General features: G+C 36.4%; 1 protein-coding gene across 3 annotated transcripts in view; it reads left to right on the forward strand.

The window, feature by feature from the left end:
- Positions 1-20,314, forward strand: part of PTPN21 (protein tyrosine phosphatase non-receptor type 21) — a 42,837-nt gene extending 22,523 nt beyond the window's left edge. Inside the window, exons 7-20 of one of the 3 annotated variants that reach the window (XM_085317575.1) lie at positions 819-906; positions 1,341-1,429; positions 3,603-3,690; positions 4,406-4,485; positions 5,790-5,891; positions 6,569-6,629; positions 7,094-7,178; positions 8,759-10,221; positions 12,005-12,142; positions 14,659-14,880; positions 16,109-16,237; positions 16,553-16,787; positions 17,289-17,449; positions 18,308-20,314. In XM_085317575.1, coding sequence (XP_085173701.1) covers positions 819-906; positions 1,341-1,429; positions 3,603-3,690; positions 4,406-4,485; positions 5,790-5,891; positions 6,569-6,629; positions 7,094-7,178; positions 8,759-10,221; positions 12,005-12,142; positions 14,659-14,880; positions 16,109-16,237; positions 16,553-16,787; positions 17,289-17,449; positions 18,308-18,436 — 3,070 coding nt within the window. In that variant the 3' untranslated portion in view covers positions 18,437-20,314. The remainder of the gene's footprint in view (positions 1-818; positions 907-1,340; positions 1,430-3,602; positions 3,691-4,405; positions 4,486-5,789; positions 5,892-6,568; positions 6,630-7,093; positions 7,179-8,758; positions 10,222-12,004; positions 12,143-14,658; positions 14,881-16,108; positions 16,238-16,552; positions 16,788-17,288; positions 17,450-18,307) is intronic. The other 2 variants (XM_085317573.1, XM_085317574.1) reach the window with 2 other exon arrangements.
- Positions 20,315-22,806: the final 2,492 nt, after the last annotated feature.

Consider the following 22,806-nt stretch of genomic DNA (forward strand, 5'->3'; position numbering starts at 1 on the left):
TGTTTGATGTCTTTCTGCGCTGTTTTAAAACAAAACTTAAAAAAAATTCAAGCCCATTTGTCTTTGAAATGCTGACATAACATGATTGTGTGCTTAAGATGCAGCGAAGAAGAACTAATCTGGATAGGATTAGGAAAAAGTGAAGGAACAGATTAATGTGATTGATGAATATTCTTAGWTTTAGGAATGAGGAAGACAGGAATTTGCTGGTAGACGTATCTTTTATGAGATCAGCTGAGGTAGTAAGGGAAACGCAAGCTTTTAGRTTCTTTGACACTACTGCAGCTCTATGAGAGAAAGGATTCTACCAGTTGGTCTAATAAAAAATATTATCTTTCACTACAGACCTTGTCCTGCTGAAACCATTACAGTTACAAATCTGTTAGTGTTTTGGAAATGAGACTTTTTTTCCTGAAATGTAGAGTGTCAAACTTGATATAGGTCCTAAACATGCATATTGGAGTAGGACATGTGTACCAGAATACTCATTTTGATAAAGTGAGAAAATTGGGTAACAATGATAGATTTGAAGAAGGATGTCACAAGTTGTCTGCCATTAGCAGAGAAGGTAATTTTTACTGCCTTGTGTTGCTCTTTGCTTAGGGAGATGTATGAGAGAAAGAAATTATTAGATCAAAGTGGAAAGACTAAGAGAAGTATATTAGCCATTAGTACAAATGGAAATGAGTAGGATTTAATGGTGGCCTGGATGTTTTGAGGATGTTTGTCAAGCTTTGACAGTGTCATTCAGAGTAAAACGAAGGGGGATTTTTCTTACTGAYAGTGTTTTATTAGCTGATTATTGTTTTCATTTGCAGAGGCCTTACTCCTCCTGATGCAGAAATGTTGTATATGCAAGAAGTAGAGAGAATGGAGGGCTATGGTGAAGAGAGCTATCCTGCAAAGGTAATCATAGCTTTCAGCTTTGTCTCAGTTGTTTTTTCCATTATTTAAAAGGGGTAGCTGCCTGTCTTTAAAAACAACAACAACAACAACAACAACAACAAAAAAAAAAAGATGACGACAAAACCCTCTTCCCTACTCAGAAATTGAAAAGCAGATGTGTGGGCCTGATAACAAGTTCCATCTCTACTGTACCAGTTCCAGTTTACTGGGATTTTTCAATATAAAGGTTGCTATTTTGAGTTAGATGCATGTGCATTAGTAATTTGAAGCAAGCATTTTATGTTTAGCTGGATTACAACTTTAGTATTAACTTTGAATTGCCATTGTTATTTTGTTTCCTATAACATTTTTTTATATAAATAGTTGCTTTTAATGCAACTTTTCTCTCAAAGAAATTTTCTYGTATTTGCCTAATTTATTACAACTCCTTACAGGACAGCCAAGGAAGTGATATATTCATTGGAGCATGTCTTGATGGTATCTTTGTGAAACATAAAAATGGTAGGCCTCCTGTTGTGTTTAGGTGAGTATTATTCTTTATTAAAATATCTTTGTGCATTTTACTTAATGTTTTATGTACATTCCTTAATAGCATGAATTGCTCTATGATGTATGTTCATTCATTTGATAATGACATATTCTGGAAGGCCTCATATGTGAACACTGAAGTTGGTGGGAAATTATCAAAGTATTAGCTGCAGGATAAATCCCTGTAAGCCAAAATAATTCTAAGTGATGAGCATGTAATATATATGTGATTACAAAACATTTATTAAATGAGAAAGAAGCACATCTTTGCATACAGAATGTGTTCTGAAATGTACATGTCACTATTTAGGAAAATTTACTTGTGAAAGTACCCAAGAATTACTTTCACGTATTACATATAAATGAAATAGAGGAGAGCAATATGATAAATTGTGTCATTATTTTAAATTCATACATTATTTTAGTTAGCCTGTCACTTGATGTTCTGCTAGTTAAATTGTAAATATAAGTGTATCCAGAACTTACCTGAGATAAAATTCAGTCCTCATGTGCAATGGTCTGATTCCAACTGACTTCAAGAAGGACATGGGCATCTATGGACAGAATTTGGAATAAATTTTRAAAAGTAMATATGGAAACATTTTTAATGGCTCTTAGTAGATTGCAGTTATCACTACAGCTAGAAAGGCTTTGCTTCAGTGAATTTTAATCTCATAGAATTGAATTTTTGGCTGATTGTGAACAGAATCTTGGACACCTATAGTCCAACAGTTAGTGGAACATCTGAATTTCTGTAGATTAGAGACAGAGGTAACTGTGCTTGTCTCTTGATGGCTTTGATTAGCAGAACTTATGAATTTATTAGCTTTTCATTATCTGTCACAAATRCAATCTCTCTCCTGCTGGCAGGAGAGCCGTTGCCAACTTCTTTTTCACTATGTGGAGTGGTAAAGGTGCCCTACTCCACCTTCTTGCAGAATAAAACAACAACAGTGCTGCTGTCTGGCTTTCCTAGCATGCGAAGAAGATGAACGAAGCTTTGTCTGTAAATTTAGCAGAGTCAAAGCTGGAGGAAAACTCATGTGCATGTCTGTTTATCTGTTAGAGAGAAACTCACTCCTACAATTTTGCAGTGTGGGTGGCTTTCTTGTGTACCTCATCATAAGCTGTTTTCATGCTTCCAGGTTTTTAAAAACATTGTTCATTTTTAAAATTGGAAGCATTTGGAAATGTTTAGAATTGAGGCCCAACAAAAAGTGTGGATGATGTCTGCTTCATATGTAAGAAGAAAGTTGCATGTTGCATGACTCACTAGTACAATTTATAATGGTTGGATTAGGCTTCTGATGCTGAAATGTTGGTTTCAGTAGGTTCATAATTGCATCCATAAATAAATGCCTATGTACTGGCCTTAATTTTCTTTTTGTCTCTGTTCTTCATCAGAATGGGTACATGAGTGATTCCCAGTCTCACAATTATGATAGTGAATAGCTACAGAAAATGCTATGAGCCACACGTATATAAAGGAAATAGAAACCATATAAATACCTTTAGAAGGAGTCATATATGTAGACCGTGCTTTTTCCTCTGTGTTTGTGTGCTGCAGAACATTCAGTTAATAAATCAGTAATACAGATAGCAATGTATTAGTAGATTAAACTAAATTAAATTAAACAGGAAATTGAATAAATATGTGGCACTATATTTCTTACAATTATATTTCTTGCAATTTACAAAAATTTTGTCATCTGTCAGCCTGCGGGAGTTCTGGAAAACATAGATAATAATGCCTTAATTACATTGTGTTTAGTGTAGACATTTTTTTCCTTCGGAATGCATTATTTTCTTTCAAGCAGTCAGGACATTGTCATTTACTGAAAATTAAATTCACTTGAATGGATTAAAAAAATCAGTGAAAAGAATTTGAAGTGGAAGATACAGTTATACACAGTGTCACTTGCATTTTGTGTGTCTTCTGAAGAGTCACATACTTATTTTCTTTTTAGCAGTCATTTAGCGAATACAGAAGTGACGGTCTGCAATTGCGGTGTTTAACTTGTTCAGATAGATAGGTTTTTTTTTGTTTTGTTTTGTTTTTTTAATGTCCTCAGTTGCTATTCTTGGAGGTGGGTCTGTTCTTTAATTGCATTTTGTATGGCTTGAAAATCCAGAACTTGCCAGTCACATTCTCTCCCTTTTGTCTGTAGGTGGCATGATATTGCCAACATGTCCCATAACAAATCCTTTTTTGCACTAGAGCTGGCAAACAAAGAAGAGACAATCCAGTTCCAAACTGTGAGTGGGTGTTCGTTTTTTTTTTTCCACTGGAAGGATAAACAGCTAAATTTACTTTCTGTTAAATTTCTTTATCCTGTCAGTTGTATTTCTTTCTCTATATGTGGCAACTTTGAACTGTACAAATGAGTCAAATATAGGAATTCTGTCTTTGGCTAGCTTTCTAAGAGAGGTACTGCRGAGGGGAAGGCATTAAAAACCTTACTTTTACAGTGAATACAGTGATGGTTTTGTTCAGGTGGTCATAAATACTCTAATCCAGTCCAGTGAAATTTCTTGCATGTGTATTTTTTTGCCTTTTAAATCACTGGCATTTAAAGAGAACATTAGAGCCTTGTTGGATGGGTCACTGTAGACTTTGCCGAATCATGTTCGTGTAGCATCTACTTGTTTCCTTTGTCAAGAAGGCAATTTCTGACACTCTTACAGCAATATATATACACACATACACACACACACTCTGTAGAAGGTGGTAGTATTATGGCTGTTAAGAATGCTATCAATGAAAGGATTCTACTTTCAACTTTCATAAATATAATAAAATCATTAGGCTAAAGTCTGCAAAGAGACGTTTTAAGGAAAATCTGATAATCATAAAAAACAAAATCAGTCAATGGCAATTTAATTTTAAAAATTTCAGTGGCTTCTGTGAGAGCAAGTGATAGGTATGCATATTTTACCTAAAAACATTTTCTTTTGTTTTGTTTTTTGGCAGGAAGATATGGAAACAGCAAAATATGTGTGGAGGATGTGTGTGGCTAGACACAAATTTTACAGATTAAATAAATGCAGCCTGTAAGTAGCATACAGTAACAGAGCTCTTTTTGCCCTTGGAGCTTCCATTGGATACCAAAATCTTTTATAACCTCTATAATATCTTGATTTTTCTTTTTAGTTTATACTAACTAATAACTTGGKTTTTTCCTTATTTTTTGGTGAGAAAATATTTATTTACTATTTTTTATTACTAAACCTTTTGTTTAAAAATAGTTAAAAAAAGGATTCAGCCTTATAGCAGATAACAATATTAAATTTAATTCTTTATTAAGGTAATAGTGTTTGGCCCCTGCTGCTGAATGTCTGTAGTGGARCAGCTCTGTGGTGGAGCAGCTGAATGCTGCTGTAATAGACGTCAGTTGTTTTGGGGGCCAGTAATGCTAGAATGTTTGTAAGATACTGAAATCACTGGGGTTTTGGCCTGTGCTCGAGCGAACAGTTTAAAGATCACTCTGAAGGCCTTTAAAAGGGCGGGAAGGGTATGTGAAGCACTCTTAAAATGTGCTGGATTGACAGCTGAGAGGTATGTGGTCCTTTGGGTATCCATGGAATCTGTATAGCTCAAGTAGCACCAGCRGCAGTAGCAATGTAAATTTAATACAATTCATCAAATTAGATTTAAATGGGCTCGTCTCCAACTTGAAATCAAGGGCTAGAATTTGAGCTACGCTTCTCAACTGGTACCAGATTTCCTTTAGTTATTTTACTTCAAAGAACAGAGAAACAGACCTAGTGAATAGTCTGTCATTAGAAGGAAAAAAAAATAAAGTAATTCCTGAATGTTCCATTCCACTTCTTTGTACATAAGTCTGCAACAAACTGTCTATGGAGGGTTTGGTACAAAATTCCCTGAGGCTAGTGGAAAGATAATGAAATGCTTTTATCACAGAACATGTTAGTATGTTTATTTTGAACTTGGCTTGGAAGAACAGGATTAATTTGGAATAGCCTTCTTATTTTAAGCTTGGTTGCCTCTTGAGAGGAGTGAGAAATATTGGTAGTATATTTGTGGGACTCTTTCATTGCTCACTGAATAATATCAGTTCTATAGCTGTATACTGAATGTTAGTCTTCAGAGTTACTTGTTCTGACCCTTTTACTGCGGCACAGTTTCATTAATACGAAAAGTCCTCAAAAAAACTTTTTTGATCTGTCTTCACTGTAAGACGCCCTGTCATCTGGTCTTGCTGCTGAAAAATATCTTATGCATGCTTATAGAAAGTTCTTTTTGTTTTTCTGTTGGTAACTAGGACCTTTCTTAACTATCTTTCTTTCTATATTAGCTGACTGTATCGGTTTTGTCTGTACATCCTTGTCTTTAGTGACTCCCCGGACTCTCCAGCTGAGGAGGGCTCTCAGAAATCTTCCCTCATTCTTTCCCTTCCACGCTTTCCAATTCTTTCTCGTCCTTCATTTCCCAAAGGGTGAGCTGGAAAATCATCTTTCTTTCTGAAATCTAGCAGTTCCTGCATCTGTATTACTCTACTGTCTTTTGGCTACTACCTTAGTACAAGGTGCAAAGTGCAGGTGCAGTGTAGGGTGAGGGAAAAGGAACTTAAGGCTTTTCAACCTTGGAAGTACCCACCATCTTGGTGGTAACATAAAAAGAAATCAAGTTATTGCTGATAACTATAACATTGGAACATATAAATGCTTATGCAGCATAGTTATGCTTTGCTCTTTCTGTAACATTGCAAATACTGAGTATCCTTTGTAAATTATTTTAGATGAGGTCTTACAGGACGGGTGACTTACAATATGAGATTTTGCATGGGGTTCAGAGTTGCAACTGATTCCCAGCTTTTTCTGCCCTGCTACAAGAATAGCTTCAGGGCCATCTCCCTTTTGTGCTTCATAGGAGACAAAAGAAATAACTAAGGTATTTTAATCCTGTTTTTTGTGTTTCTGCCCAAAATATCTGCAATGATGGTTTACATATAGTGCTCTTTCCTTTTGAGATTCTTAGGAGTCTTATTTAACACAGAACTTGACTCCAAGAAAATGCAGAGTATTTTTAACTGAAATTGTGAACAGTTTTTGAGATCTGAAGTACACCTTGGTGTAGTAAGAATTGTTTCTCACCATATAATTTCTTTTGTAGACAAACCCAGCCCGTTACAGTGAATCCTGTTAGAAGGCGATCTTCTTCCAGGATGTCTTTGGTAAGGAGATCAAATAGTCGTATATTTACATTTTTATTTATCTAAATTGACTTTGAATGAAACACTAGTTTCTTTCAGTAAAATAAAATGAGCAATGAAAAAGATGAGCCTGGTATGTGAGAAACGCTTCTTAACTTTTGGAAAAAGCTGATATGGAAGGTCTTGAATAATGGAATTAAAATAGTTAAATTAAATAGAGTTAAAATAGTTACAATAGCAAAATATTTTAAACATTTCTATTTTTAGTATAAGATCGGTCTGTCTCTTACAGACTCTCCCAGATGTGCGATTGCAAGGTACAGTCTTGGTTACTTTTTGTTCTTTTTCTCCCTTTCATGGGAGAAACTTGCATTGCAGATTTAGAGAAATGGTTTAGGACTAAGTTTTCATACAGCATTCTTCAAAACTTTAATTRTTTTAAAAAATTACTTTTTTAATGAATAATAAAATACTTTCTTTCTTAGCCCAAGCCTCAACCTTATATGATGCCTCCACCACCTCAGCTGCATTACAATGGTCACTATACAGAACCATATGCATCGTCCCAAGGTAATTAGTAGCAGACCTGAAAAGTTCTAAATCTTAAATAATTGTAAACATGGTTGTAAAGAGCCGAACCTTTTGATTTTATTGTCGTGAAAATTAAGACCACACTATACCACTTTAGAAGGTAAAAGCTATAAATTTAATTTATTTGCATTTATTTTTGTAAAAGTTGAATAAATTCATTGGCTAAACATAGGACAAGTTTGCAGTGCATCAGTCATTGCTGTGCTTGCTTCCACCCTAGAAAAAGGCCGATGTGATATATCAGAGAGGAGAAAAGTGGTTGTTACTGATAGCAACTATAGCTAGCAGTTGCTCTTGCATGAGTTTAAACTGACTAGAGTTTTTGTTTGTTTGTTAAGTACCAGACTTTATGGCGTTCTGAGATCCTTGTCAGTATTGGTCTTGATAGTTGCAAAGACTATCTGAGCCCACAGGCAGTTTGGAGAAAAGTAGGTGTTTTAAAAACTAGAATGTAGGAAGAGAGGAGTTTGTCTCCAAGACTGTTAGACAACAAGGTTTTGAGGAATCCGAAGGTTGAGGTGGTTCCACAGGTTACGGAATTGTTAAATATTTGTTTAAAAAAAGAAGGAAAAAAAATCAATTCTCAAGGAATGTAATCTGTGCAATTACACTGTGGAGTCATGGCTTCTTTCTCTCTCTCATTGATTGTTACACATTGTGTCTTTAGTTAACGAAGTTGCTACCCTAAAGAGCTTAATCTAATCTCCTGCAGAGTAGCCTCAGTTACTGGGGTACTAAGTAGCCCATGCAAAGTAGGGTCAGTGACTATTGCACTTCCCACTGCAAAAATTCATCTTCTGAATAATTTTTTCACAAACAAAAGAATTATTTATTATCAGAAGATTAATTAAAATAAGTATAGTCATGATTTTTATGACTTCAAAGGAATCTAAAGCAGTGACTTATTTACTCCCTTCTGCAGCTTGACAGGTTAACAATTACTTCATTAGCTGTATAAACTAAGTTTATTCTGGATGTATAAACTATGTCATTGTTTTCTTTATCCATCATCGTGGTTATATGTTAATGCATAAAGAATATGTGGTAGTTGTTTAAACTGAGTCAAAGGTTTCTATTTTGATTTTTTTAAGAATCTTACAGTATTATATCCACTTATGACCTGAGTTTTGTTATGGCCTGAGTTTTGTTTTGTTTTTTACTTTTTAAGCTGATCTCATTAGATTAGTGCAAAGTCTGGTGTGGTTGTTCTTTCTTTCAACTGAAAGATTTTTGAGATTAATCTGGACTTGGTTTAATTTAGGCTGAAGCTTAGCAAACATGACCTGAGCTGAAGAAAGCCATTCTTAAACTGAGGTAATGTTTTCCCCTAGTAGTTTGTATCATCTAAATGATTGTTATAGGTTATTCTGGTATGTATACCTTAGATATCAACAACAACAAAAAAGATGTTATATTTTTTTCTCTTCCCAGTTCAAGACATAGCTGCGAATAACTGAGATCTTGAAAATCTCAGGCATAGGCTAGCTGCATCTTAATAGAGAATGTCGTCTTCATTTTGTGTCCTGGACATAATGATTGTTCTTAAACTTTATTTTCAGATAACCTCTTTGTGAGCAGTCAGAATGGATACTATTGTCATTCTCAGACTAGCTTGGACAGAGCTCCTCATGACTACAGTGGCCGAATCCGCAATGGTAGTGTCTATAGTGCACATAGCACAAACTCTTTGAATAATCCACAGCATTACTTGCAGCCGTCCCCCATGTCTTCTAACCCAAGCATTACTGGAAGCGATGTCCTCAGAACTGATTATGTCCCATCGCATAGACATAGTGCACTAATACCACCCTCTTATCGGCCCACACCGGACTATGAAACTGTAATGAGACAGCTCAACAGGGGAATGATACATACAGATAGGCAAAGCCATTCAATGAGAAATCTTAACATCAGCAATTCRTATGCTTACAGCAGGCCTGATGCCTTAGTTTACAGTCAACCTGAAATACGAGAACATGCTCACTTCACTTCCCCACAATCTAACCATTATCCGTTTAACCTAAATTACAGTTTTCATAGCCAACCTCCATATCCCTATCCTGCTGAAAAACGCCCCGTTGTGGGGGCAGTCAGTGTGCCTGAATTGACAAATGTTCAGCTCCAGGCTCAGGATTATCCAGCACCAAATATAATGAAGACCCAAGTCTATCGACCGCCTCCCCCATATCCATACCCAAGACCTGCGAATAGTACTCCAGACCTTTCCCGCCATCTCTACATTAGCAGCAGCAATCCAGATCTTATTACAAGACGAGTGCATCATTCTGTTCAGACCTTTCAGGAAGATAGCCTGCCTGTTGCACATTCTCTTCAGGAAGTCAGTGAACCTCTAACATCGGCACGCCATGCCCAGCTGCAGAAAAGGAACAGTATTGAAATAGCAGGCTTAGCTCCCAGCTTCGAAGGTATAAGAATTAAAGAGAGGACCATGTCAGCATCTGCAGCAGATGTAGCTCTTCCAAGGGTTATCTCAGAAGGGTCACAGCCCAATATTCTGATGGAGAGAACAAAACAAAAAGAAAATGAGGAAGAAGGCATGAACTGTGAGCATAAAAAAACCCTTTCAGATGCCACTATGCTAATTCACAGTAGTGAGGAAGAGGAAGAATTTGAAGAAGAAAACAAGGCTAGTACAAGCCTGTCACCTCTCCCTGAAGATCAAACCCAACTTTTGGCCATTACGAGTGGTTATTCTCATGATTCTGTACTGAACTACCCCTATAGCTCTGTTGCTTCACCTGCTGGACCTTTGCATATTCTTGACCCTAAATTACATATTACAGAGACAGAAAAGAGAATGAAAGATATGAGCCCAATTCATTTACTGGTAGAAAGCCAGGTACAAAGAAGAGGGGAAGGACTGCTTACTCCATCTATGTCAGAATCTGATCTTACAACATCAGGGAGATACAGAGTCAGAAAGGATTCGGTAAAGAAGCGACCTGTGTCTGATCTTTTGTCTGGGAAGAAAAATATTGTAGAAGGCCTTCCCCCACTAGGTGTAAGTGGATATTTTTCTCTTGTTTTGGGTTGTTTCAGGTTGTTCTGTGGTTGTGTGTTTTTTTTTTTTTGTTTGTTTTTTTTCTGATTTGTGTTAAAAATCAGCCTGAGAGATGTTTTTAAAACGTAAGAATTAAAAGCAACCCTAAACCTCATCTTTATTTTTCTGTTTTTCCTACATTAACTTTCTTTAGCTAACTTTTGTCTCCTTCTCTACCACTTCTGAGTTGTTTGTGTAGTTCTCCCATACAGATCCAACTGCGCAGCCTCCCCAGTCCGATAGAGCTAACCTAGCTAGCAACTGCAGAATGAGCTATTTTAAAGTCAGTCCTAGTTCCCATGTTCTTCCCTACCTATCCTTTTCTGGGACAGAAGCAACTGCTTCCATTCCACCACCAACTTGCAGTGGGTGAAGCTGAATGTCTACGCTTATGCTGACCAAAGAGGGGAATCTGATGCATTAAGATAATAGATTCTCTTTCCTTTTTTTTTTCTTTTCTTTCCTCCATCTCTTCTCCTCCCCATCCCCTTTCCCTTTTCCCTTGCCTTCAAGCTGTTTTTATCCCATTAATTTTATTCCTTGCCACCATTTTCCTTTCTCCTGCTTTATCTTATGTCTCCTTAACAAGAACTAAAAGGAAGGACTGTAGGTTTCACTTTTCCTATACTTCCTGCCTCAAAGACACATCAAGGCTTATGTTGGATTATAGTTTCACTGGCAATCTTTACCACTTCGTTTTCAACATTTTTGCACCTTATATTGTTCCTGGCTTATACTGAGTGCTAATGAGGGAGGACCATGTTTTGTGGGCCTAGGGGATGGTGTTGCTTTTTTTTTTTTTTTTTTTTTTTTAAGTTGATTGCTGTTAACTTTTCTTAAATTACTGTCCACTGTTAAATAGTTTTGTACAAGAACTGGACTGCAGTGGGACTAGCATACTAAATCTACTGCTTTAGTAGCTCTTCTAGCTGATACTGCAAAAGCTAAACTAGAATAAACCATGTATTTAAATAGTTACTGCTCTCACAATTTTCTTGCGTATCAGACTTCTACATGGACCTAGATACAGTAAGATAGGTTAGGAATTTATACCATCTTCATCAGCTTCAGTGATCATTTCATATGCTTTCCTAAGCCTGCTTCCTCCTGTTTGTTATGTGGATATAGAAAAAAAAATGGTGAGATCCTTCTACTGGTGTTCACATTTAGATATAGCTGCTTTGTATTTTGTTCTCCATATAATATATTTTGAAACACTGGTGAGTCTATGTCAGTCATACCCTGCCTTTTGCTTCTGAGAGTCATGTGAATATTCATTTCAATCTTTGAAATGAAATTGATATTCAAACATTTTTCATTGATAATTTTCAATAGAATACTTTCCAGTTCAGTGAACAGCTTGCATAGTTACACAGAATCATTTTCTTTATGTATTTTGGGGGGATAGTTAGTGATCCTAGTTCTTTTCAAGAATGATAATTACCCAGAGTTGTGGCTTCACACCTTCAGTAGTGACCTAGCCTTGCAGGGAGCAATATTTGTCATTCTTGTGCAGCTTCAGTAACTTGTCTGGAATGAAGACAGACTTGTATTGTGTCTTTGGAGGAATGTAGTCCCACCAGCTTAATCTCTCACTGCAGTCCTTATCAAAGAAAAGAGTCAAAGCTGTGTTTAGTTTGCAGAGGTCAGAGAAATATCCTTTACTAAACTGAACTCATTTGGAGTCTGCTTCATAACTGATCAGCTATAAGAATATTTATAAGTTTTAGCTTTCCTTCTGCAGGGCATGAAAAAGAATAAAACTGATGCAAAAAAAATAGGGCCTCTAAAGCTAGCCGCTCTAAATGGACTAACCTTGACTAGAATGCCTCTGCCAGACGAGGGAAAGGAGGAATCAACAAGAGCAACAAATGATGAACGGGTATGGTGAAATTTTTTTAATCCTTGATTTCTCTTTCGTATTAGTGATTTTTCAAAATGAATTGGATGTGAATGGTGCTTTGTACTGACTTCCAAAATACTTCAGATTCAAAGTAACCAGAACATTGAGCATAGAAACAAAATGATGATTGAGACTTCTGATTACAGAGTCATTGATAGATATATCAAGCGTGACTAAAGATTTTTCTTTAAGGCTTAAGATAACAGGAATTCACTGTGTCTTCCCCTTTGAAAAATATAGACAGCAAATTAATGAGCATCTTCTAGTGCATTTTTACATCAAGTCTTTCTGTTTTCTCTCAGTGTTTAGGCTCCTTTACAGACTGAAAGGTCTGAACTTGGTTGTAATAATTAGTAGTTTATACAATTTTAACACCAAATTGTGTAGTTAAATTGAATCCCCAGGATACAGCTTGTTTAGACTCTGGTTTTAGACTCTATTTATCTTTTTTTCCCTCAGGTGAATACCTGAGAATGTAGATGGAACTTGTGTGATCTGTTGGAGCTTTAAATTCGTTAATCAATCTCAGATTATGGAGAGAATGTCAGGTTCTAGAATTGAGGATTGATATTTGACAGATGTAAGATCTAACCAATATCAATAAACATACCTCAACCTGCCTCTTTCCTGCGTGCAGGAAAGTGTGAAATATGGTGAATATCCAGACTGTGAGGAGCTATATAGAACAGTACTATCATCACATATCTGACCAGAGAGCAGTTAGATAAACCAAGGTCTATGCTGACTGTTGTACATTCTGCAAACAGTCATCACTTCAGAGTCCGTTTCTGAGCATGGGTGGGCATCCTTAGCTGCAGTCCACTGCAGCTCCGTTCACTGACAGTCACTGAGTGTTTTGTAGGATTAGAACCAGAAGGAACAGTCTGATCTCACCAGCTGCTGTTTCCAAATAACGTGCCAAGACAATTAGTTGTAAGTCATATAACAGAAGTTTGGTCTTGGGGTGTGAAAGCTTGGAATGAGACCAGTAAGAGAGAGGTTTGACTGTAATTTTGTGGCTCAAAGTGTGTTGAAATGGCATTTAGAACTATGTATGCTCCTTGAGGATGCTAAGGAACAGAAAGTAACACTGTGTTGTTGAGATAGACTTCTACATTGAGCAACTATTTTGATTATTTACTCTTGCAGCCATCATCTTTTCCTGGATTGACTTTTATTGAGTTCAGAATATCATTATTCAGCCAGCTCTGCCCAAGTAGCTAAGATAAGAAGATTCTGTAAAGTGAAGTTATGAAAAAGACACATGCCTCTACACTGTCTCCTCAAGCAGTTCATGTAGGCATATCAGGAAATGAGAGTGATTCCTAAGACTGTGGAGAAGGGACAAAACAAATCAGACATGTGACATGAAAGAAAGTCTAGACTGCACATAYTTTTAGAAGACAAAGACTTAAGTGGATTCCGTCCCTATTTCTTTGCTCAGCTTCATGTTGCTGTCAGATTATACTGGGAAATTTGACCTAAAGACACTAAAGAAGTTTTTACAATGAGTGTATTGATCTGTAAATTATGTACAACAGAGGTTTTACCTCTGCAGCGTTTGGCAGTACGTTTATTTGACACGATGCCTTTTTGATCTGATACTGCAGAGCAGTTGCTGTGAGAGGCTGGGGACATGTGAAATGGATGAAATTTTCTGGCTGAAATCTCACATATTATTCCTCTAATTGTTGTTGGCAAGAAAATACTGAAATTCCAGAAGTGTCTTATGATTTAGAAATAACTTAGTTTTGAAAGAATAAATCTGTTTGGGGGCTTATTAAATAAAACAGACTGACTTACTTTAGTGGAAGAAATCATAGGTTTATAACTCAGCTGCAGCAGGAGATTCCAAGGAGGCTTTGCTGATGTCTTCAACATTTATTATTTTCAGCCTATGGAAATGTGGAATATATGCAGTGAATGATTAATTCATTCATTGAGACAAGCATTTTGTTTTGGAATTGTAGAGTTCTTCCCCAAAGTTGACTGCATTTGTGTTTTTCTTTTCTTTTCTTTTCTTTCTTTCTTTTTTTTTTTTTGGTAGATTACAAGATTAGAAGTGATTTTTCAAATGATGTAATCCAGTGCGCTATATTGAGCAGGAAGATTAATGAGTATTTCTTGTTTAAAGGTACTTGAGACAAAGTTTATAGTGTAGCATAATTACCTTGTTTGGCCAAATATTCCTTGTCCAACTGGGTTGTCTCTGTATAAAATAAGAGGTGATTTTTGTTTTCCCCCGTGATTTCCACAGTCTTCACAATCTAGTGAAATATCACGGGATTCTTAGGCAGACTTCAGTTGAACAAAACTCTTGATGGTTAGAGTTGCTTCTAATTTATGGTATATTTAAAAAAWATATTAATAGTGGAAAGGCATTGTGAAGTGTGTATAAAAGAAAATAAATACATTTCATTCTTTATATAATCTGTGTTAAAATAAACTTACCTTGGTATTTGACTTTGTATGGTAATCTTTTTTCTGTCTTTCAGTGTAAAGTTCTGGAACAACGATTAGAACAGGGGATGGTGTTTACTGAATATGAGCGTATTCAGAAGAAGAGACTTATAGATGGTGAGTGCTCAATAGCTCGACTTCCTGAAAACGCTGAAAGGAACCGGTTCCAGGACGTCCTTCCTTATGATGATACCAGAGTAGAGCTAGTTCCAACCAAAGAAAATAACACAGGTTACATCAATGCATCTCATATCAAGGTGAGAGAAATACTGTTAGAGAAATGGTTTCTGGTTGATACGGTAATTAAAAATTTTGTTTTTGTCAAATAAGTGAGAATTGCTTTCAATCTCTCCCTCCTTCGCTTTTTTTTTTTTTTTTTTTTTTTTTTTTTTTTTTTTTTTTTTTTTNAAGTTTCTTTAGGGGCAAAGGAACTTGTTCTTCCTCCATTACCTGAAAAATTGAGGGTTAACTGTTGGAGAGGTTTTCTGGTTTTTGCTCCTGTGTTAGCAAGGTCTTCTATATTGATCCTCCCTCTCTCTCTCTCTGCTCCCCCCCTCTCTGCATTGGTACTAACAAAGGGCATGTCCACCCTTCCCTAAATTAGGAAGGCAGATGGCTTTTTAAAAAAGTAGGATCCTTAACCGTGATTATGACATTTTTGAACTGCTGTGACAGACTTATTTCTTCATCTTCTGTATTCTCAGACTGGATTTGCAATAGACAGTAGGATAGCTCCTTGCTTAAGCTTTGTTTTGTGGTTAGAGGAACAGATGGAGCCAGAAGAGAATCTGCTCCTTCATCATCTTCCTTTGCTCCCTTTCCCTTAGCCTTAGCTCTTTAAACTCCCTTTAAAATGGTGAAGAAATGGCAGGGCATTCATCTTCAATACATATGTCTATTAAAGTGCCACTACAAGTGATTTCATACTTCTGAAAAGAGTTGCAATCTTCTAAGTAGCTGTAGTTGCATTTCTGTCCTTTTTTTCTGAATCTATTTACTCTCTGACAAAGTTTCTGTACTTTAATTCATTCACGGATTTCTCAAGCATCACTCACCTACTCACCCTTCTGAAATGCGATAACATTTTTGGAGGAAATACCAGCTAATGTTGACTACTTTCAGTGCACATAATGGCATTTACAGCACTAGAGATTGAAACCTTCTAGAACCCCTAATCTGTCTAAATACCAAAAATTTGCAGAAGATACCATACCAGTTTTCTTTATTCACTGATACTTTATGTTTATCATTTAAAATAAATTTATTTAGCCGTATGTCTGTATAGTTTTAAATCTTCTTTCTCTTCTGCATCTAGTGTGACAAGATCCAACTGAAAATGGGGGGCAGATGGGTTTTTATAACTCACACCAGCTGCCTTTTGTTTGAGTGTAGCTCTCTTTCTCAGCTTGTGCGTCTTAAAATGGCTGACTTTCAAACAGAGTAAGGGGCATTTTCAATAATTGGTCATCTAATGTCTTTCTACAGGTTTCTGTAGGTGGTATTGAGTGGGATTACATTGCTACACAGGGTCCTTTGCAGAATACATGTCAAGATTTCTGGCAGATGATCTGGGAACAAGGGATTGCCATCATAGCTATGGTCACGGCAGAAGAAGTGAGTATAAGCTGAGTCAGGTCTACTCCAGAAACTTCTGCAATGATTTTGGTATGATCCATTACAGAAAGGGAGGATGTTTACTGAAACAAAGAAAAAAAAATGAGGATGATTTTATAGAGACCCCAAGATGTTCTGTCCTTCTTTTCTTGAAAGACAGGTGTAAATCTGCAAACTCTTTGCAACAGAAAGTTGGTTCACTCAGTGGGAAACTGTAAGACAGTAGTAACACCTAATGGGGGAGAAATGTTGTTGTTACAGGAACATTGCATGAGTATTTTTATGTTGCTGTTGAAAAAGTGTTTTACTTTTAAGGAAAGTGGCAGAGAAAAAAGCTTCAGATATTGGCCACGTCTTGGCTCAAGACACAATACTGTTACATATGGGAGGTTTAAGATTACCACGCGATTCCGTACTGACTCAGGCTGCTACGCAACTACGGGTTTGAAGATCAAACACCTTCTCACAGGGCAGGAGAGAACAGTCTGGCATCTGCAGTATACCGACTGGCCAGAACATGGCTGTCCAGAGGATTTAAAGGGATTTCTCTGTAAGTTGTATTCAATAGTTTTGATTTTCTTCATATAAACTAGAATGGCTGCAATGCAGGAATTAGTTTGTGATAGGTATGCCAAGCATCCTGCTGWAAAAGGTTTCTTCACACCAGCAAGAGATACTAGATTACACTTCTGCTGGGAATATACCTGTCACTTTGTTAAAGTAACTATTTATGTCTAAAGCCATGTATACAATTTACTAAAAGGCCATATAGCTTAACACATAGTTATACCACATATCACTCATTCAATATGTGCCAGCAAAAGCAAGAAGGCCACCTTTAGGGGATCAGGAAGCAGGCCAAACCTTAAGAAAGTTAGGTGATTTGTAGATTTATATTGCTTTTGGTAGGATGTGAAAGGTGATGTATTTACTGTGTCATTTTTTCCATGGGATGTAACTTGTTGAATTACTACTACAGTTTCTTTCTAATAGTGACGCAGTGACTTATATGGCTTTGTCTTCTAAATCTATTTTTCTTCTTCCGTTGAAGCATATCTGGAGGAGGTACAATCAGTGCGACGTCATACAAACAGCACTGCAGATCCGAAGAACTCTAATCCTCCTGTGCTGGTACATTGCAGTGCAGGCGTAGGGCGAACAGGAGTGGTCATACTGTCAGAGATCATGATTGCTTGCTTGGAACACAATGAGGTAATTTCTTTTTCTTTCTTGTTTTCTAAATAATAGTATGTATTGGGAGAGTAAGCAATCTGCCTAACAAAGATTGTGTAGCTGTTCATGTGAGCTTTCTAAGATGCGGCCGTTGGAAGAGCCTTGCAGTTGGGGTTCAAAGAAGTCTTGGCGATTCAGCGCAAGTTAATAATCTTCTAGAGTTGCCCACTTATACACTGAGTATTGAAATGCTCATTTGTAATCTTGACTCTGTAAGGTGTTGAATCACTGAATGGAAAAGGTATGCCCTATGGTATTTGTGCATATTTCAGGGTTTTACCCTGGATTTACGACTATTACTTCATGCCTCAATTTTGATAGTTAATATTCAAGGACATGCTTTATAATCCAGTCTCAGTGCTTGTTATTAAATATTTTGTTTGAAAGTGTAGTAGTATCTGCAGTGTCAGCCTAGGCAGAGGACAAAGTGATAGTTTAATGAAATAAAAACTAGTTTATCTGCCTTTAGCCAGAAGTGAATAGTTTGTTTATTGATAATACAAGGTGCAGGTGAGACTCTTATTGTTCCACTGTGCATCCCTACCCTAACACTGTAGCAGACTTTTGAAACCATTAGATTTGCAAGGGCCTACATACCCCGTGAGACAGACAAGTTTAGTACTGTGCATGCTTCACAGATGAGGAAGATGAGGTGGACAGGGTCAGCGGTGTAGTTAAGCCCATGATGCCAGCATGGGCAGTGAATTTTCAGAGCTGAAATTAATGCAGCTGATTCTGTCCTTAGATTACTAGTTTGATCTTATGTTTCCTACTGTGAAAGTACAAGGCAGTCTCCTTGCTTATAAGTCACTGTAATGGTTTGTTCTCTTCCTTCAGATGCTGGACATCCCACGAGTGCTGGACATGTTGAGGCAGCAGAGAATGATGATGGTGCAGACTCTTTCTCAGTACACTTTCGTCTATGGAGTTCTCATTCAGTTTCTTAAAAGTTCTAGGCTTATTTAATCCCTGCCATTTCTTAAGGGACACCGTGAGAGTTTACAGAAGTAAAATTACAGTTGTCCAGGTAGCCTTACATTTACTGGTGTTTGCTTCATATGATGAGTCACACAGTTACCTTTTAGGACAGGTATGTTAAATGAAAGTCAGTGTAATAGTCCTTGCAAAGCAGGATCTTCGCTGGACTAAATTCTTCCCATTTTCAGCTGCAGCTATAGTAGGGAATGATCCTACTCATTATATTTTGTAGTAATTGCACATATTTCTTAGAGCAGTGTTACTCTAGGCAAAATAAATATCTTATAGAATGGAAGTGAATGATGCAATTTTACTAACTTTTCCTGAAAGTACTATGGACTTTTGAAAAATGAATTAAGTGTGCAGAAGCTAAAACCTGTAGATGCACGTGGGGAGAAGAACTTGCTCCTTGGGAATGTCAAGGTCTTAAGCAGTTTCATTCTGCTTTCAATTTTATATTTAAAACAATACATCTGTGTTTTTTTTAAGATGAACTTTTGGTTTCCTCTGGTTTACTCAGCAGAATTAGCAGCTCCTAATTATATTAAGATGTCACTTTAAGCAGTTATTTTTGTATTCATCATTTTTTTAATTTTGAAAAAAAAACTGTTTTTAAGCAGCATAACGTTTTCAGAGGAAATGATTGACAATGTTTGAACTAACTTTTCAAAATTTGTGGAGAAAGTAGTAGGGGAAACTGTTGGTGGTTGTGGACTGCCAAGTAATAGAATTGGTAAGTGAAAGATCACGTTGACTGTTGATAATTTCCATTTGAGCTAGAGGCATGTTTACTTATTGAGTTGTAGGCAAAAAGCAGGGCAAGAATGTTACTATCTACAAGGTTCTTGGAAACAAATGGATGAGAGGAAGTACATATTCAGTATTATTCATATATTTAGAGAATGGTTTGATTTTACTGGCTGAAATCAAAGTGGATGCAAATGTTTTAAGCACTTTTTTTGCTCTGTTATTTATGTAGTCAAACATAGAAACTATAATCACATATATTGTTTCATATGGTAATAACCCATTACTAACCTGTTATTTTAGCAAGAGTCTTTTAAGTTGATGAAGTGAGAGAACCAAAATTGGAGTAAGAAGGTGTATAGTGGTGAAGCGGAAATGATCATGTGAAACACAATGGTAGAGGTGTGGCAGCTATGATTGCTGGTTTACACAGTGCAACAATGACCATTGCAAATTCTATATTCACCATCATGAAGGCCTTTAAAGCACTGGAAGTGTCTGTAGAATCTTTTAGGTTATTTTGTCAGTAGTAAAACAGATTTTGCTGATGCTGTGCAGCATTGTTATGAAGGATATTCATAGAAGCCGTTTGGGAATGACTGCAGAATGTAAGAATAACACTGGAGATGTGGGTATTTTGCTAACTCTGTAGGTGGCAGAGTTGATGGTTGTGTCATGGACCTGAAGATAAGTCCTACCTCTGGTAGTTTCCATTTTGTCCATAACTACTGTGAGTCTGGTCGAATAATAAGATCCCTGAATCCTCCTCTCTGTTTTTAAAATAGAGACATTGTGATATTACTTGCCTTTTCAAGTGGTTTGAGATGCTGAGTTGTAATTCCATATTCAAAAATGAGCTATTTGTTTGTAGATATCTGTTTTAATTTCAAAAAATCCCTCTGACAGTCAAGTCTGTGTTTATGTATCTACCTCCTGTGACACCCACTTAGCGAAATGGAATGAGATTGAAAGTTGTTTTTATAACTGGTAAAATAATGTTTTTCTGTGAGCTGTGACAAGAGTTTGGCAACTATTATGAATAATTAAAAGCCCCCTCAAAATAATAATTGTCTTCTCAAAACATTAATTAAAAAGGCAATAAAAAGGTTGCTTCAGTTTCCTTTGTAATAAGCTGCTTCCATAGTGATAAGCCTAAGTCTCAAAGACATTTTGCTAATATGTCATCCCATAAAAAATGTATTACTTTAAAGTACATTTTAATATCCATCTATTGCATTTGGTCTGCTTTCAAGTAGTCTGAATTGTTCTGCTCTCAGTAAAGTGCGATTGAATGTTTCAGATGGGGGAAAAAAAAAACAGACCTCTTCTTGTAACTGTAAAATGCCTAGCAAATGTTCACTGCCAAATGCAACTGGAGGAAACCAGTTACTGAATACTGATTTTATATATAAGACTGCAAACAAACCAATTTGACGTATCCAAGTTAATAGAAGTAGCACTGAAAGGAAGAAACTTGTTTAGATACTTGTATCGAGCTCGTATTTTTAATATATTGCTACTTTTGTACCACAGTTTACATAAGTCTTCAGAAATATTTTTGAGAGAGAAGCTGCACTGTACAAAGGTAGCCTGTAACATTTCCATTTCTAATCTGTGGACTAAAATCTGATACATGCAGATTTTAATGAAGCTATATACATTCATAACTCTGAGTGACAGTTTTCAGACACTTTGCAGTTACTGCTGCACAACATCAACTCTGAGGCATTAAAAAGAGCAATTAAAATGAGGAATTTAACCCAAAGCTTGTGGAATGAGTTTTGGGATTGGTGTGGGGGAGTATTTCTCTTTTTTGCTGTCATTTTCTTCCTGCAGGAAAAAACTGTGTTTGTTGTTGGAGTTATTCACTCTCTAACTTGATAATCACAGTTCAGATTTTATTTTTTTAAGTGAGAGCAGTGCTACCTGCTGCCCTTCAGCTTTTYAGTCTAGCCATCAACAGTCCATTTTTGCATTCTTTGTGTTTATAAACTTTTTGGAAATTTTCCTAATGAAGACAGCAGGATTGCTTTTGTTAGTAAGCATATGGTTCTAAGTGAGCATTAAAAATGAGCAGTTTCTCTTCTGAAGGTACCGATGAAATGAAACTCTGCAACCTTCTGTAATAAAATTAATTAGACCTTTGGTTTTTAAAATTAAATTAAGTTCAGTTGTTAGCACTTTGTTACTCTGAGCCTTGATTGGAACATTTTTTACATGTAGTTGTGCTTCATGCAGTATTAGACGTGATGAGAGAATCAGTTGTCCAAATCCAGTCACAGCCTGAGCTGTAGGTGGATTTATTTTTCAAAAGCTTAAAATTCCACTATAAGTAAGTCCATTTTGCCAAACATACCTCTGTACATATGGGGAAGAAACCAAATTACTATTATGTAAGATTAAGCTGATCTTTTTTAGTAAAGAAAGTGTGTTGCATGAAGATGTTCCTGCAGTAAGTGACAGAAAAAGATTCTGATTTTCTAGGAATGTCAGTTCTCAGGGATGAATAAAGGTGCTATATACTGTTTAGAGACAGATTGGACTGGTTTTTGTGGGCTAGATGGAAAATTCCTTTTTTTAGGATCAAATTCTATGAAGAGTCACCAGAAAAACCTACAACTTGCTACTAGTGAGGGCTTCTGCACATTTAATTTCTTTTCTTGTTTGCTCTCATGAGGTATTTTTGGCCATTGAATCTATGTAGTCTTGGGCTAGCTCTTCTTGAAAAACTTGCTTCAAAGCCCTGTTGGAAATCATTGCACAGATGTCACTGACTTAATAGGCTTTGCTTTAGGCTGTAGATCACTCCGCCTTCATTCTGTGAAGGAGAAGCTGCATGATATCCAGAGGAGTTTTGCATAGCTTCTCAGCAGCCTGCACAGGAGAGCTCTCTGTTTTCTACTATATATGCTGTCCCCTGTGAACAGCGTGAAGTTTTATGCCTTAGGATCTCTCTCTTTATCTCTGTCTCTCTCTGTGATACCTTTTTGCACAAGTGAACAGTAAAAATTATAAATGCAGGGAGCTATAGTTCATATTTAGAAATTCATTTAGTTAAAAGCAGCTGAGCTACATAGAGTTTCTGTAACTTCTGTGGATTAAAAGCAGGTCTAATTTACTATCAACGTTTAGAAAAAAAGTCAAATTATATAAATGTGGACTAAGATGCAAAAATTCTTGGCATTTTTGGAAGGTGTGTATTTGTGGCTCTTGTAATCCTGTGTATCTGGTTTTAAGCGGATGACACTTGGGAAAATTTTGTCAAAAAATAGGTTCTTAAATTTTATAACTAAGGCTACCATAGGCTGCTGCTGAAGAACAGATATGTGGTTTTCTCATTGGAGTAGCTGTTAAAGTTGAGGGGCTCATAGACTTCAATGGCTTCTGGACCAAACCTTGGAAGCTGCAAAGTTGTTTATCATTCAAGCTAGCTGTATAATGGGGCCTCTATTTTTTTTTTTTTTTTTTTAACACCAGCAGCATTACTAAAACCCTGCAATTACACTTTAATATTGTGAATTTTAATAGTGAGATCGGTTTATTATTTTTTAAAAAAACAATGATTCCACTGCTAAGAATTACATGTTTTGTTCTGTTTTTTAGTACTACAA

This window comes from Rhea americana, unplaced genomic scaffold (genome assembly GCF_003343005.1).
Source record: "Rhea americana isolate MKP2758 unplaced genomic scaffold, rheAme1 scaffold_5, whole genome shotgun sequence".
Taxonomy (NCBI): domain Eukaryota; kingdom Metazoa; phylum Chordata; class Aves; order Rheiformes; family Rheidae; genus Rhea; species Rhea americana.